General features: G+C 37.3%; 1 protein-coding gene across 10 annotated transcripts in view; it reads right to left on the reverse strand.

The window, feature by feature from the left end:
* CPEB2 (cytoplasmic polyadenylation element binding protein 2) overlaps positions 1-18,135 on the reverse strand; it is a 72,357-nt gene that overhangs the window by 2,422 nt on the left and 51,800 nt on the right. For 6 of the 10 annotated variants that reach the window (XM_027038603.2, XM_027038470.2, XM_027038199.2 and 3 more), the window contains 6 exons: positions 16,010-16,180; positions 14,711-14,800; positions 10,119-10,237; positions 9,695-9,809; positions 7,036-7,217; positions 1-1,614 (listed from right to left, as the gene is read on the reverse strand). The exon at positions 1-1,614 is cut by the window's left edge and continues 2,422 nt beyond it. In XM_027038603.2, coding sequence (XP_026894404.2) covers positions 1,387-1,614; positions 7,036-7,217; positions 9,695-9,809; positions 10,119-10,237; positions 14,711-14,800; positions 16,010-16,180 — 905 coding nt within the window. In that variant the 3' untranslated portion in view covers positions 1-1,386. Of the gene's footprint in view, positions 1,615-7,035; positions 7,218-9,694; positions 9,810-10,118; positions 10,238-11,373; positions 11,431-14,710; positions 14,801-16,009; positions 16,181-18,135 lie in introns of all 10 variants that reach the window. The other 4 variants (XM_027038324.2, XM_027038047.2, XM_027037972.2 and 1 more) reach the window with 1 other exon arrangement.

Consider the following 18,135-nt stretch of genomic DNA (forward strand, 5'->3'; position numbering starts at 1 on the left):
ACGTGTAAGCAAGTTTAAGCCAGATTTCACCATTGTCTTTAAGGTAAAATTAAATTTTATGCAACTAGCCATCTGTATATTTCCCCATCTCCATTTTGACTTTACTTAGGTTTACTAAAGTTTTGCACTCTTCTATAAAGTTCATTTGTTTAATATGGGCTTCCTGTGGGTCTTACATTTGGTGACTGGTTAGCAGTGTGCTGGCCATCTTTGGTTTATAAAGGATGTCTTAACCATGAACTATCAAAGGGGCTAAAATCAACCTTCTTTAAAATTCTAGTATTTTTCTTCTCTCAATCTTTTACCTATACTATTATCACTGCACATGAATTAGAACCGCACATCACAAAATTGCACAGGGATTACAAATATTACATCCAGTCTGCATAAAATCGAATTCCACTACCGACCAGATCACAAAATGGCTGCACTCTCTAATCTAAAACTAATTTGCATATTGTACACATGTAGGACAATTTTTTTAACTTGAAGTCACAATAATGCATGCAAGTTTGCTTTTTTTAAACAAATTTTATAATTTGTTCATGCTACCTAGATTCAAGAGAGCTTTTTTGAACATTTGCAATACCTCACCTCTTGTTAGTTAATAACTCTAGTGCATGCATAAGGTGTATACAGGTAAGTAAACATGCATTTTTTTTTTTCACATTCTAAAACTATGGCAGTTTAGGCCATATTGTGCTGCCTGCATTTTATCTGCAATGCAGTGTCTCTAACGTTTTCAATCCCGTATTAATAGGTGGCATTTACACATAACACCTATATAGCAGCAAAGCTAATACAGCTTGTGATTAAAAATGTTTAAAAATAGCTAATAAATCAGATTATCTTGAGGTATTATTTCTTGCAAGTCAAAATGGAGAGCAAAAAAACCAACCCTAATTTTTAGTTTATGTATACACTGAAAATAGCAACAATAAAAATAAGCATTTGTAGCAGACATATTCCATCTCCACTATTATTTTGCTACCTTTGGTAAATTACTGGGGCAGATCTTGAAGTTAAAAACCCACGTTTAGAAATAAGTGCACGCTTCACCCACTATATAGCAGCAGACTGTTTGCCCCTACGCAAAACATTCTCATATCTAATTTTAACTTTACATATAAAAATAACTTGGAGAAAATACAAAAAAACATTTTATTTTAACATGAAAATATCACAAAAATTAGTAAGCCTGAGATGTAGGGTTTTGGTGAAAAACAAGAGGCTTGTAGTGTTTTGGCTGCTGATAAAGATGCATGTACTGGTAGCTGGGGGGAAAGCAGAAGAATGCACTTATTTCTTCCGCGTGTCGCGTCTTCAGACACAGTAAGCCACATGCACCCTTTCTTTCCGTGTCACACGGAGGCCGGTGTGCTAGTCTCAGTTCCAGCGGAAGTGGATCTGACGTGGGCGATCAGCACCTTCCTTTACCAATGGCTTATGGAACTCACGTCCTGCGCGAGAGTGGATATTTGCCCAACAAAACTCACAGTAATACTGCAGGCAAGTGACATTGGCACAGAAAAAGGGAGCAAATTTTCCACCGCAGCGCGCGCCCTGGCATTCATCACACATCTGGTCATCTAGCACATATGGCTTCACCTCCACCTGGAACGAGAGGGCAAAAGAGGTCTCACGAAGGCTGCTTCAGAAACCGCTGTAGCGAATTTAAAATGTTCAGTGTTCTCAAGAACGGGACCCGCATTTAACCTTGAGGAAGTAGGCAGCTTCCCAGGGAAAGAGCTTTCCCATGTAGTAGGTAAATACAAAGCGAAACAAAACCAACAACAGTGAGGCCACTCTGTTCTTGCACTAATCATCTTTTTACAAGACGTTTCATGTTCATAAATGACCACGTGATTAAATGAGCACTTGGTTTTAGTTTGGGTAACTTTATTTTATTTTGATGTTTTCTTCAGAGGACTATAAACTGAGTGGTGTTTACTATGTTTTTCAAAGACAGCTAATCCTGTAAATCTAACATTCTACCCTCACCTTTGGTGAAGTGCCATCTTTAAGAGCGTGTTAATATTCTGGGGGGGGGGGGGGGCGGTGACTGTGAGTGAGAAAGAGAAGGGCATGGAGACGAGTGGTTTTCCCACCTTCCCCTTCATTCCGATACCACCCGAGAGCCGGCCCAACCCCACGGCCGCCGGGCAGCGCAGCACTTCCGTCTGTACCCTGCTGGTGCCTCCTTGGCACACACACAGACCAGAACTGTGGATAATCTGGTTACGGGCGTGTCTAGAAGTCAGTGAGTTTCTAAGATATAAAATCAAAGGCCCACTGAGAAGGCCTGACTCAGGAGAAGACCTCAGACTCTACTCAGCTCGGGGCGCTAAGTCTCTTAAAGCTCAGTTTCCAGGTCTGTCAAGTGAGAATACTAGCACCTGTTTCACAGAGTTGTGAGGATTAGATTATGCAGGTAAAAAAGCATTCAGGACAGAGCCTGGCACACAGCAGACTCTGTAAGCCAGTGCTGCCTGCTGTAATAACCTTCCCAGTGGAGGGCTACCATCTTCGTCTGGACGGTGTCCGGCAGCCTCAGACCTCAGCCTCTCCTGGGGACGGGAGGGGAAAACTGAGTGTTTAAGTGGCTTGGTTAGAGGTAAAGTAGTGCTTGCCCAAGGTATAAAATAACAACCCGACAATTCCTATTCTGAACGTATGAATACTTGCATGTATGCAGAAAATGAATATGTAAGGACATTTTCTTTTATTTATTTAAAACAATTTTTTTTAATGTTTGTTAATTTTTGAGTGAGAGAGTGCAAGCAGGGGAGGGGCAGAGAGAGAGAGGGAGACACAGAATCGGAAGCAGGTTCCAGGCTCTGAGCTGTCATTACAGAGCTGGACGTGAGGCTGGAACTCATGAACCGGCTCATGACCTGAGCTGAGAACCGGCTCATGACCTGAGCTGAAGTCGGACACTTAACCGACTGAGCCACTGAGGCGCCCCTAGTATCTTCTTTTTAAAAAAATGTTTGAGATAGGGAGTGTGTGTGCACACACATGTGAATGGGGGAGGGGCAGAGAAACAGAGAATCCCAAGCGGGCTCTGTGTTGTCAGTGCAGAGTCCAATGTGGGGCTCAGTCCCATGAACTGAGATCATGACCTGAGCTGAACCAAGAGTCGGACGCTTAACCGACTGAGCCACCCAGATACCCCTATAAGGGTATTTTCTGAAGCATTATTTGTAACAACAGCAACAACAAACAGGAAAAAAATCTAAAAGTTGATGACAAGAACTGTAAAACAAACATCTGAAAGAAAGGTAATGGAATTAAGTTGTTTATATTTGCATTTCATGGACTAGGGCTGGATAAACATATTTTACGTACATTGAACATTTTGCTTTTCTGCACTGTCTGTATCTTTTGCATATCTTCCTGCTGGAGGGTTTTTTTTTTTTTTTTAATAATTACTCATTGCCAGTTAAAGATTTTAAACCTTTTTTCCATTGGCCTTTGGTTTTTAAAAAGATCTTTGACACTAATTTAAAAATTTTTATGCTCAATCTTTATGTTTCAACTTTTTTCCTTTATGAATTCTATGTTGATTGCCAGGCTGCCATTTTTGATTCATTATCATCATTATAATATTTTTATGTGTATACAGTTATAACACTATTCTTATATGATACAATATTATAACTATAATTAAATTATCAAAGAATATCTCAAAGTAGCAAGAGACTTACTGGATTTCATTTTACTAGATGATAAACAAAATGGGCACAGGGAAAGCATCTGCTCACTTCTTAGTTCCCAGGACCTAGCAGAATCTCTAGCACAAAGTAGAAACTATATTTGAGTAAATGTGGTACACTTATGTGTGCTAAGTTTCTCTCTCATGATTTTATCTCTTGCTTTTACCATAAGATTTTAAGCTAATTAAAGACAGAGTATCTGTGTGGTTTACTTCATTTCCATAATACCTCATAAAATGCCTGGTGCTCAGGAGTTACTTAATGTAAAACTGCTGAATAAAATATGAAAATGCAATGATTTCAGTTTTTTGTGTTTTAAAATTCTAGATATTATTTCATGAAGCCAATCTACTCACTTTCAAAATCACAGACTTCAAAAATAGAAAATTTGATTTCAAATTTATGATTTTGGAGTATAATCAAACCTTATTTTTGACGAATAATCTCTAAAAATTAATCTCTTGCATATGTGAGGAATCTGAGTTTCATCAGTTCTGTACCTATTTTTATTTTCTATTATGATGCTTTTCCTCATTTTACTTCAGAAGAACCTATCTGTAATACTTTGTCATAACTAATGAAATAATATTTAGTTATCCAACTTGAGGCGTAACACAACTCCCTTCAGTAAGTACCAGAAGGCACAGTGAATGATATTACACATGGAGTAACATACAAAAATGATAATGAATTACACCTTTGTGGTGACTGTGTTTCCTAGCAATTGAGGAGATAGGCATTAAACCCCGATGTGCTCCTGAGCCAAAAAAGTAGCCTGAATAAACTATTGTATTTTCTGAATAAACAATTTTAATCTTCTCCAAATCTTTGGGTTATCAGTTATAAATGTAAAATTAATCTGTTTTTATGGTTTCATAACTATATTCATAGTAGAGACATGAAAGGCATAAAGGTTAATGGTTTAATATATTTTTTTTATAAATAATACAGGTGACTTACAGAATTCTTAAGGCTTAAAGTCTTTTTTTTTTTTTGAAGATTTAATTTTTTAAGTACTCTCTACACCCAATGTTGAGTTCTCACAACCTGAGATTAAGAGTCACACACTCTACTTACTGAGTCAGCCACGCACCCCTCAAATTATTTCAAAAAGAATTCAAAATATACCTTAGTAACACATACCTTAAAAAATAAACATTTCATCCTTTTTAAGATGTCATGTATGTGTTTTCAGTTGCTCTTTAAGAATCAATACTCTTCCCCAAATAATTGATCCTTCACTATCATTTTGGAAACAAAGAAAGATGAGGTTTGACCCTCCACCAATTTTCCCTGTGCTTCTGCATGTTAAATAACTACAATTACATACAATGTAAGTAACTTCCTCAGTCAACAGGCTCGCTTTTCCGCAAAAGTCAAGGTTAGACTAGATAGGTGGTCTCAAGCACCAATGCACACTGGAATCACTTGGGAGCTTTATAAATTCCTGCTGCCCCCACCAATTACAACAGAATTGGGGTGGAGGGAGGACCCAGATGTCAAGATTTTTCTGAGTTCCCAGGGGACTTTAACGTGCAGCTGAGGGTGAAAACCACTGGGTTAGAGGGACTCCAGTTCAACCAATTTTTGTGCATGTTGGAATTAAAACAGAGACCCTCCACTTATTTATTTTTTTGCAACATTTTAAGTAACAGTGCAAAAAAACAAACCAAACCAAAAACCCCTGCATGTATGAACTGAAACTATGCTGTACTTTTTTTTTTTCTAAATGGTAATTTAGAAATTGGTAATTAAATTGATGACTACCTTTAGAGTCCATGGTCTAGTCAATCCATATTCCTTAACCAGCTCCCCTGCCTCCAAAATAGTCTTTTTATATACAGACAGCTTTGGAGAAGAAACTTCAAGAAACTGTTACACTGGGATAATAAATATGCACTCAAGTTATATCTACCACTTTGGACATAAAAGTTAATTTATCTCATATTCTTAGTATACCTCATCTGTACTACAAAGCAACCATGATTGTTTAGGAATACTGCTTAGCTATATACAGGAACTATGAATAGATTTTAGTATGAAACAGATTTGTAAGTGAACAATTGAGTTTCGGTCACTCCTTTCCCCTATTTTGGATGGTAATCAGTGCTATCACTTAGCAATTATTCAATGGGCTGGCTGTTAGTTACCATTCATAGGACCTCCTAAAAAGTTCTTATTATGATGATCTAAACAATGCTATTAAAGAGTGAATGTTTTAAAGTTTAGGAGAAGCTTTTTAAAGTTTATTTATTTATTTTGAGAGAGAGAGAGAGAGAGAGAGAGAATCCCAAGCAGGCCCTGCACTGTCAGCAAAGAACTCGACATGCGACATGCGGCTAGAACCAATGAACCGTGAAATCAAGACCTGAGGTGAAATCAGGAGTCAGATGCTTATTAGGACTGAGACACCTGGGCGCCCCTAGGATAATTATTTTGTAGGTTTAGTTTATTTGTAGGTTTATTATTGTGTATATTAAGGGAAATACACAGAGTGTATTTTTATTTTAAATTTTATGATCAATAAAAAATAAAAACACTTAAATAACACTCAGTGCCAAACTCTAAGTGCTCCTGCATCTGTGAACTCACTCAATCCTCAAAATAACTGTGAAAGAGACACGATGATACCAATAGTGCTTTCTATCTGATAAGTGAGGGAAAGAAGGCACACTGAGGGTTAATTTCTTGAGGATTACAGAGCACATGGTAGAAACCGGAACCGGGGCAGTCTGGCTTCAGGGTACAAGCTCTTAAAACAAGCTCTGCCTCCATGGTAAGAAGGATATTAAGACTTCACTGGTGGATAAAAAACAAAAAACAAAAACAAAAACAACAAAACTTGACATGCTTTTACAATGACATTTATATTTTGAATATTGTATCTAAAGTTCAAAGTATGTTCAATAATTTTACATTTCAGGGATATATTAAAAAAATTTTTTTTAATGTTTATTTTTGAGAGAGAGAGAGAGACAGAGAGAGAGACAGAGACAGAGAGAAAAAGAGAGAGACAGAGCATGACCAGGGAAGGGGCAAAGAGAGGGAGGGAGACAGAATCCGAAGCAGGCTCCAGGCTGTAAGCACAGAGCCTGATGCAGGCTCAAACCCCTGAACTGTGAGATCATGACCTGAGCCAAAGTCAGACGCTTAACTGACTGAGCCACCCAGGCACTGCAGGGATATTTTGATATAATACTCTTTTAACTCTAAGAGTTAAAAAAAAAAAAAAAGTATAAAAAAATAAAGTGTTTGAATTATATTACTGACTCAACACATTAGAGGATGTTGTCAAATGACTTCCCAATAGGTAACTTACGCGTTTATCAATATCCCCATGCTGAAGTTGAACGAACCGAGCACTGATGGCAGCAATATAGCTCTGCTGATTGGAGAAAGCAACTCGACCAGCACCTTTTGGGTATTTTAGCTCAGGATCTGTATCGATTCCTGCATAACAAACTCCACCATACAGCCGGTCCATGATCATAGCAAGTTCCACTTGAAAAGAAAAAGAAGTTCCCATCAAAGGTGAGACAACACAGTAAATCAAAAATATTTAAGTCTTTCTTAAAAAGGAAAAGTCAACAGGATAGTTTCATGCTGTTTTCTAAATCCAATCCTTTCACCTGCATATTGGACCCAACCTGCTATCACTACAGAGTCACCTGGCAATTCTCTTCTCTCCTTAGTGTATCACCAGTTTTTCATCTATACTGGCTTATTCCCCATCTTAAAAAAAAAAAAAAAAAAAAAAAAATCTCTTGACTCTATTTTTCTCCCTCTCAGTGACTGCTTAATTTCTATGTTCCCCTTTATAGCCAAATTACTAATTTTTTTTTCTTATACTACCCAATCCCTGTCTTCCCATTCCTCGTTCAACCCTTTATAGCTTGACTTTCACCCTATGACTCCATTTTAATTTCTCATGCCATTGCCGAATACAATGGTCAATCAGCAGCACTGAACCTAGTTAATCTCTTCCTTTTCCTTGAAATACTTTCTCCATCTGGCTTCCAAGACACATTATTCCACTAATTTTCCTATGACCTCACTGTAATTCCTTCTTAGTCTTTCTTGCTGGTTCTTCCTCCACTCCTTGACTTTTCAATGTCAGAGTACCCTAAGTTCCAGTGTGTGGGTTTCTCTCTACACTTGTGGCTTTGGTGGCTCATCCCATGTCATGGCTTTAAATACCATCTACTTGTTTCCAGCTCCTAAATTCCTGTCTCCAGCCCAGGCCTCTTCTCTGGACTCCAAACTCATCTATGCAATGATGGATATTGCATATTGACATTTAACAGACCTTATCACATAGTATGTTCAAAATGGCACTCCTAATATTCCATCGTCCCATTAAATCTGCTCTAATGAGGTTTTGCTGACTCACTTGGTAACTAATATGAAAGATGAAGCTGCCAAGAGCCTTGGTTTCATCATATTTTCTTTTCCCCCCCACTGTACATGCAATCCTATGAACCTGATTTTCAAGACATATCTAAAATCCAATCTCCTCACCTCCATTCCTAACATCCTGTTCCAAGCTATTATTATTTTTCCTCTGGATTGTGGCAATAGCCTTATCTCTTTGCTTTTGATTTACAGTCAAAACAGCAGCAGGGCCCCTCAAAATTTATTTTCAAAACAGTAGCAAGAGGGATTCTTTTAAAGAAGATACCAGATACAAATGGCTGAACTGAAATTTCTACTTAGCTCTACAGGGTACCAGAAACTTGCCTTCAAAACCAAGACCACAATCTTCCTTCTTAGGGTCCTGTATCTCACTATCTATGTAGTAGCTGAAGACTGAAAGCTGAAAGTCAGTCTTTGTGTTTACCTCACAAATGAACAGGAACATGCATTCATTCTGCTCTCTCACCACTGCCACCTCCAATCCAAGCTCCCATTATCTGTCTCCTGTCCCGCAAAGATAGGCTGCTAACATGGTCTACCTGTATCTACTCCCAACTCAGCTGCCCCCTAAATGTGTCGCTAGCTACACTTACCTAAAACTCTTCACTGTTTTCCCTTGGCTTTGAGGGTAAATGCCTAATCAGCTTATTAAACTTCCATGACCTGACTCTCATTCACATTTTCAATGCCTTTTTGTGCCTTTCCCCTCCCTCCTTATACCCCTAGTCACCCACTCTGGCCTTCTTTCAGTTCCTCCAACACATTCTGCTTCCCTCCACTAACAATCTTTGAACATGCTGTTCCCTTTGTGTGAAACACAGTTCTCAAAACCCTTCTGCCACCCCAACTCTTCTCCTTCTGTTCTTGTAGGTCAGCTAAAATTCAAGTGTGTCTTAAAGATCAGATGGCTCCACATTCCTGGGCTATATGCTCTTTTATTCTCTGTGGTCTTTCTTTGTAGCAGTTATGTTCTATAAGTATTTACATGTATGAATGGTTCTTTTAGCATGCATCTCCTATACTGGAAGAGGATGTTTTCCAGTGGTGGAAGGCACTAACACACTCACAGGCACACGGAATCACAGAACATGCTTGCACAGTGGGTATTTAGGTCTATAAATTATGTTCCTATATGGCATCGTCTGGTAAATGGTTCCTGGTTATTGATGAGCAGAAATTTATTACTTATCAAAGCACTATTTAAAAAAAATCCCGTATTTCTTCTTCAGATATCTGAATCAACCCACATAAAACAAACACAGCCCAAATCCTTCTATCTTAGAGAATTATATTTAAGAAGTCAGAAGTATTTGGATTCTGCTTATAGAGTCTGCTTGGAGTTAACTATTATAATATTGATAGATGAATGTCCACTTCTCCAGTGACTCGATGGTTTCAAGAATGCTTCTCAGGATTGTGTAGTGAACAACTACTGGAACATGAGGAATCTGCCCCTGCCCACCCAATAGGGACAGGCACACAACAGCTCCCAGATGTTTACTGAATTAATATTTAATTTTTTTTTTTTTTTTTAAAGAAGCCACATTTGTTAACATTCTACTTACCAGCCCTTAATGGCCTAGGAACACCTCCAACAAAAATTGTTTTTCGAGGATCCAAAGGCTGAGAACCATCCATCACAAAATCACTGTCACTTAAATTCCAAGGGCGGATCTGAACCTATGAAGAAAATTACATTACTGCAATGGGTCTTATTCCCTTGATAGCTTATGCTGCTTTGTGCCAATTAACAGTGGTCCTTTCAGTTTTCAAAAGTTTGGATAGTTGGATTTCAAAACAAATTATTTTTTTAACCTAGATACTGAAAATTATCCAAATTTTTAAAAACTGAACTCTTAATATGGCAGTTTAACTTTCTTTTTAATTTCTTTTTTTCTTTTTTAATTTTTTCTATCACTAACAATGGTCTCAGAACAGTTTTTGGTAAACTTGCATTTGTAGCCTAAAGTTCAAGTAGTATTTACTTACTGGTTTGTCCTTGATGGTGGGGCTGGAAACACAGAGATAGAGTTTTCCATCCTCTTCAATACAAGCATCAATTAGTGCCTGAACTGAGCTCTCTTCTTGAAAGAGAAGGAATGCATAGCCTGTAATAACCATTAAAAATAAGGCAATTATGTGAAGGTAAGTGATTTCCCCCCAAACTTCAGTACTGTTTAGAAAATACATGCTATTAGAAAAGAAAAAAGTTAACTGTCAAATAGAACTAGAACCATTACACTTTCCAAAGGAGAACATGATTATCATCCTATGGAATACACACAAAACAGATACTCATTAATTAGCTATCTTCTATAGAGTATGTGCTATTCAATATTGTGCTAAGAGCTTTACATAAATTATGTCATATGATTCTCATAACAAGTCTAAATTACTTGCCCAAAGTCAGTCACATAAGCAAGTAGCTGGTGGAGTAATTTTAAACCCGGGACAGCCCCTAAGATCTCCCAGGATACTGTCTTCTTAAAGAACTTGGCAAGGTTGGGGGGCCTGGGTGGCTCAGTCACTTAAGTGTCCAACATTGGCTCAGGTCATGATCTCACAGTTCGTGGGTTCAAGGCCCAAGTCAGGCTCTGTGCCGACAGCTCAGAGCCTGGAGCCTGCTTTGGATTTTGTGTCTCCCTCTCTCTCTGCCCATCCCCCACTATGATCGGTCTCTCTCTCAAAAATAAAACATTAAAAAATTAAAAAAGAAAAGAACTTGGCAAGATTAACACACTAACGTTAGAAGCTGAAGATTCCTATAAATGCCCTCAGGGTAAGACATGTTCTGGCGCATACTTGGGACTAGAGCATACTTGGAAAGGCCCAAGAATTTCCATGAGGAGGAGAAAAGTCCACAGCAAGACAACTTCAAAATGATACTAAGAAAACTACCTTAAGGAGGTTGGAATGAAACGGGTTCCTTCAGCGTGGGTTAGAACTTTCAAATCAAGCCTCAAGTTGGATAAGCAGCGGAACACTCCTTTCACATAGTCTGGAGACTATGTTTGGACTTTGGATCCAAGCTCTTGCTTAGTTTCTGTACCTTTGGGAAATATGCCCTTCCTCCTCTCTTTGTGATTACCAGTGGTCAATCTTTAAGCAGAATAGACTTCATTATAAAAAGAAGGTACCAAAGTTTACACTGCAAGTTCACCATTACACGATTATTCCTAGAAGCTGAGAACTAAATGACCAAAAAATACCCCTTTGCCTTGGCAAGATTTCTATGCAAACAAACCTGGAGAACTGTAATCTGGTTCCATTATGAAGAAGTCATCGAGCAGGCCATGCACATCTGTTCCATCATGCCATGAATGGTAAGTGTGAGGTCATGTTTTATGTTGAAATCTAAACACACAGCTTTATTGCTAACAATGGCTGTAACTGCCACAAAGGTCGATTGTGACACAAAAGTGCTTTATTTTAATAAAATTATAATACCTGATTGCATAAATAAAGCCATCAAACTAACCTATGCAAATAGAAACTTCCAAAGGTATGATTATACAAGATTAAAAAACACATCTTAGACCTTTTCAATTGCTAGAAATAATTTAAATATGCCTAAAAAAATAAAAAATGCATACTGGTGAAGGCTTTAGTTTTGATACAAGCTAAGGATTTGAGAGTTATAACTTCTGTAATAACTGATAGGTTATACGACCAATTTACTAAAATCATATTGTAAATTTAGTATTTTTAACATTAAGATTTGTGATACTAATTTTTGATACTAATATTTTCATTTTACTTGGTTTTAAAGTAATACTTTATATTGCTTAATTATTTGTGTGATTATTAGGGACGAAACGTTTTGTATCACAAAACTAATTAGGCAGTGTGGCAAGTAAATTATGATCTAGCTAAGGCAAGCCATTTAGTATTAAAATACTCTTACCAAACACATACTATACAGCGAATTGATACCCACATAGGGGGAGCCTCATTCACTGTAAAGAAAACACATGTACATGTGTGGCTCGGTATCCAAGGGCTCATGGCACTGCCTTAATCACAAGGCAGCTTCACTAACTGGATGCTTTCATACCAGTGTTTTCCAAACCACGGAAAATGAATTACAACAATGACCACACTGCTTGAGAGAACAAGGCTTGGGAACACTGGCCTTTGGCGATGACAATTAACTATAGTTGTACCAAAAAAACTATGATTTGCCAGTGCTACTTTTGTGAGTTTTGTGTTGTTTGCTTTCCAGTTTCAGAAAATAAACTAACCATCACCACAAAAACCACAATGACAATGACAAGAGCAACAAAGACAGCAACCATTGTGTTTGATTAAATTTGTGCCAACGCATCCTTCCAGGCTTCGAGTCCACCATCCTATTATATGAAAAAAACTCAGGCAAAAAACGGACACCTGTCTCCACACAAACCAATTCTCCTTCCTTTCTAAAACTATATTTCAATTCTTTCCTGGAACTCTGTTCAACTTCTTGATGTCTATCTAAATTGCACAGTACCCTTTAGATTTTGTTCAAAACTTCTCAGTGAGGTCTTAACTACCTATTTCAGGTCAAAGGAATCTCTGTATTCTATGGTATTTATTGTTGTTTATATCATTTGTTAGTCAATTATCATTCTGTGAATTACCAAGAATAGAAAGATGAGTAAAGGCATAGTCCTATAGACTAAGGCAAGAACTGGATATTAATAAAATTGTCAAAGATTTGTAGAATTATAAAGATCTAACATTGCAGTTGTGACCAGTGCTATGAAAGGGCTGAACAGTGCTAGGAGAACCTAAAACAAGAGGATGTGAACCGTTAGGTCGGTCCTGAAAGTTTCCTGTGAGCAACAAATATTTAAACTGAAATAAGCAGGGGATATGTAGATAAAGACCCATGAGAAGAACCTCCGGGGAGAGACAACACCATACGTAAGGGCCCTGAGGTAGGAAAGAACAAGGCCAGTTTTTGGAACCAGAAGGCAGCCAGAAGCAACAGCGGTAGAAGAAACCAGAGAGATAGGGAGGCTGGGCAGGGCAAATGCATTTTTGCCTTTATTCTAACAATAAAAGAAACCACTGAAGGGTTTTAAGTAGAGGGTCAGGGGAATAGCACTATCAGGTGAATTTTCAGAGAGATTACTCTAGCTGTACTGTGGGAGAAAAACTGGAGACAGCCAGAGGTATGGACAGACTAGTCACATTCCTGAAGTAGGCCACCGTAGTGGTAACTTGAGCAGGAACATCAGAAACTAACTGGCATTTTTACTGAACACTCAATAAGCTTTATAAAAGGACAAGGGAGTAAAACAATGGACAACAATAGATTAAAACTCAGCTAACAAATGAACGTCTACATCTATATGCAGCGAATTTTCTCTCTAAACCAGGTATCAGGGCCTCCAAGTCCAGTAAACTCCACAATTGGGTGAAACCTTAGGGTTACATGGAAAAAGGTACATAGCTTTAATCAGATTTTTATAGAGGCCTGGGACTCAGAATCCTACTCAAAAGATACTCTTGATTCCTTAAGATCTTAAGGTGTAAAACAAGAATCACATGAATGATTTCATTTCTCTAAAAATCTACATGAACTAGTAATGGAGGTTCTAGAATTCTCAATGACAAAAAGTGGAGATGGCCCATATAATTCATTCAGAAATCTTTAACTAGTTTTTGTATGCCAGTAACTATTCTTTCTCAGACCCAAAATCAGACCATTTAGCAGGTTTACTGGAGTCTCTTTCCAGGCTTGAAAATTCATTCAGTCATGAGTGAGTGTTTTTTTTTCCTTCTAAATTATATTTCAACGATGTTCAAAGAAAAATCTCAGTTTCTCAACCTCCCCCTTTCATTTTATTCACTTCAGAGAATCTGCCATCAACAACCTGACTGTATTCATGTTAAATTCTCTCCCCTCACCTCCCTGCTCATCATGGGCAGGGAGATACTTCCTCTCTCCCCTGACAGTGGCTTTGCTTCGCTCATGGATGATAGTGTAATTTGTGACTCTTGTGCTACGCTGACAGGTCGCAGTAGTATCCTAGCAGTAAGTCACTAACACAACTAGGTATTCTCTTCATATAATGGGGTTTTTGGACCAGACACTTTCTCCTCTTGTTAAATTCACCCACAGAGTTAAGTATCGCTCTGTTGTTATCTGCTATTATTTGGAACACCTGAGTAAATGTTGCAATATTTATACTACTCATGTGTTTATACACATTTTTTCTCACTTCACACAGATCTCAATTTCACTGTGTAGAGGGACACTTTTTTATATGTCTGTACCCAAGTTACTTAGAAGGATGCTTCAGACGGAGAAATTACTCAATGCTGGTTTGAGTCTGAAATCATTGTCAAATCATATCTTTTATAGTAGCACAAGTGTCTTATGATTCCTGATTGCCTTAAAGGAAATGAGGATAGTCACAAGGACCATTCTTCCTCACTTTGACACATTACCAGCCTTCACAAGTTACTCTATTAGTTTTATATAAAGGTGTGATGATATGCAATTCTAAAAGAAAACACAAAGTAATTGACAGTATCTTATTTGCTCTCATAAAACTGATTCCCTAGAAAATATCAACAATAACAACTCTTACCTTTTGGTGGAAAATAGGACTTGCTTTCTGCTTTATGAGGCCAATCTACTACCAAAGGCCCAAATCTTCTGAAGCTAGCAGTTATTTCATCTAAAAAAGTATAATAATATGTATTAGGAATTAGTTTTAATGGTTCATTCTAAAAAAAAATTCCTGTATAAGTTAAAGATTTAATGTTTAAAAGTACCAAGTAGCCTAAGATAAACTAGAATATGAAAACTCAAAACATGTCTAATAGCCTTACTAAAAGGATATATGAACTAAATAGCTATTTTAGTCAAAATTAATTCAATTTTAAGCAGCACATTGGCCAGAGCAGTCAATTCAGTGTGAGTTTTAAAATTTTATATAACACTGTATGGATACTAATGGATTTTAGTACACCAAACCGTAAATATTACTGCCTTGAAAAACACGCCAACAGTATATCAAATTAAATAAAGAGATTGTTACTGCTTAATAAGTAAAATTTTATAGGGAAAAGTTCTGTGCAAATAAGACATATAAAGTTATCATACTCATAAAACATACTAAGGTCTGACACATGTCAGGTAGTTTCGCTGAAATACACCGAGGTCAAAACCAATGATATGGTCTAGGTTATTTCATCACATGAAAACCTTATTATACTAATGAGTCCTTAGAATAAGTTTGTGGATATTTGAATCATAACTGAAAAATGTCTCAAAGTGTAGCAATATCCTATTAGTTGTTACTAAGAGTGGCAGATTTCCCACAACCTTACAAACATTAAGACAGTTTCAGTACTTTTAAGTCTTTACCCTGAATTATTTTCTTTTATTATTATTACACATGAATATTTTTTACACGTTTATACATGCCTTTGTATAACCTGAACTTCCTGTTTATGCTGTTTCCGGTACCCTTGGGGGTTTTACTGCCTTTTTCTTACCTGCTTCTAAAAGCCTACGCATCCTTAAAGGAATTAAACTTTTGACTATCATGAACTGCAGGGAGAGTTCCATGGCTGGTTACCTTTATTTCGTGTGTGTTGTATTATGGTAACATAGCAGGTTTTAAATTTTGTAAGAAAAGATTTTTGTATGACCATCTTATTTACAAAAAAATGTTCATAGTAACCATATGCATTTTAACACATAAAGAAAAAAACTTGAAACTGTCCAATTACCGATTTAACATTTCAACAGGTGATAAAATATTGAAATAGAAATGGATGTCCATTCTGAATGAAAATCTCTAGAGGCAAAACAATTGTATACCTCCATTCACATTATATTTTAGCTGTTTGTTTGTTTCAAACTCAAATCATCACCCTACCTTCATCAATATCTGGAGGAAGACCACCAACAAAAACTTTTCGAGAGAAGCGTTCTATTCGTTCTCCATTTTGATGAGCAGAATAGCATGTGGGAGAATTTAAAACCCCAACTTGATCATTATGGCCATCATCAAGCAGACCATCATCTATTGGAAAGAGGGAAGAACGACCTAAAATATAAGAACAAATATAACTTGAATCTTAAAGACATGACAAAGTCAAGCATAAAGATAGGAATGACAAATTCAAAGGCTTAAACAATGAAGGTGACATAGGCATAAAAAAAATAAGGGAAATTCAGATTGTTTAAGGTTTTAATTACCTGGATTCAAAAGAGAAGCAGTCTGAAGAATGACTTAGAAATAAACATAGTCATATGACAACAATTATACTGCAAACACTAGATCACTTCAATTATTTATGGAAAGCAGCAAGAATCTGAGGTATGGGGATGGTTAAACTGGATGTGTAATAGGAGAAACCTTTGAGAAATTGGTGGCAGAAGGGAAATGGCACAGACTAAATAGATAAGACATAATAAAAAGCCACTTGCAGACTACGGTAAGGACAAAGGCAACACGGAAGACTTGCATATAAGGTTAATTGGTCACACATGTGACAATTATGTAAGAGGGGAGACAGGGTTTCTGCACATGTGCAAAACAGAAAAAGGCATCCCCTCTAGGACTTTGGTCCTCATCTGAGCCCACCCTTCAGAGGTGACCCTTTATATAGGGCACATCCTGTACAACCCTCTACTGCGCAGCAATCCTGATGCTAGACTCCATGGGGATCAAAAAATTACATGACCTAATAAAATATAGTCCCCTGCTCTCAGGGGATGTACAGTTAGAAAAGATAAGATCTATACATATAACTATGGCACATAGTCATAAGAAAGCTTCAAAGTACTTCAGAGGAAGTTTGCTGGAGGAAGGAGTAACCTGGCTAATAACTGGATAATTTCTAAAATCCTTAAATGAAACTGGATAGGAAGTGTGGTAAAAAGGGAAAGATAGTGGTATTTACTGAGTGCATGCATTAGATTGGGTAAGATACTTCTAAGTTGAAATATTTGTTAGAACATGGTTTTGAGTAAATTTTCCAAGTGGAAGGAGACACACTGGACAAAGGAGGAAAATGTGAATTTATTTAAGAAACAGAGAGTAGTCATGGTTGACTACTACATGTTGGATATAAGGAGAGTAAAGGCAAGAAAACAGTTTTGAGGCTAGCCAGAATACTTAGCCTTGAATGTCGAGTTAAAGGAGATGTTTTATTTAGCGGGTGATTAAAACAAAAAACTGGATATAGGGGCTCAAGCAAGATAACTTTTCTGGTGCTTTAGGAAGACTTACAGCAAATGTGGTTAAAGTGGTTAGAAATGAGTGGATCAGGAAGGATGGACAGAGGAGACACTGTAATAGTAAAGCGTGGATATCTGAGAAACAAAACAGAGAAAAATAACGGAAAGGAGGAACTAAAAGATGTTATAATAAGAAGAATCATTAACTAAATATAAGGACAATAAAGACCAAAAGCTGGCATAAAAAAGGGTAGATATGGAAGGAAAACAATCAACAAAACTAAAAGGCAACCTACTAAATGGGAGAAGATATTTGCAAATGACATATTTGGCAAAGGTTGAGTATCCAAAATCTATACAGAACTTATCAAACTGAACACACAAAAACCAAATAATCCAGTTAAAAAATGTTCAGAAGACATGAGTAGACATTTTTCCAAAGAAGATATCCATATGGCTAACAGACACATGAAAAGACATTCAACATCAGTCATCATCAGGGAAATACAAATCAAAACTACAAGGAGATATCACCTCACACCTGTCAAAATGGCTAAAACTAACAACACAGGAAACAATAGGTGTTGGTGAGTGTGAGGAGAAAGGGGAACCCTCTTACACTGCTGGTGGGAATGCAAGCTGGTGCAGCCATTCTAGAAAACAGTGCGGAGGTTCCTCAAGAAACTAAAAATAGAACTATCCTACGATCCAGCAATTATGAGGTATTTAGCCAAAGGATACAAAAGTATGGATTCAAAGGGTCACATGCACCCCGATGTTTATGGCAGCACTCTCAACAATAGCCAAATTATGGAAAGA

This window comes from Acinonyx jubatus, chromosome B1 (genome assembly GCF_027475565.1).
Source record: "Acinonyx jubatus isolate Ajub_Pintada_27869175 chromosome B1, VMU_Ajub_asm_v1.0, whole genome shotgun sequence".
Taxonomy (NCBI): Eukaryota; Metazoa; Chordata; class Mammalia; order Carnivora; family Felidae; genus Acinonyx; species Acinonyx jubatus.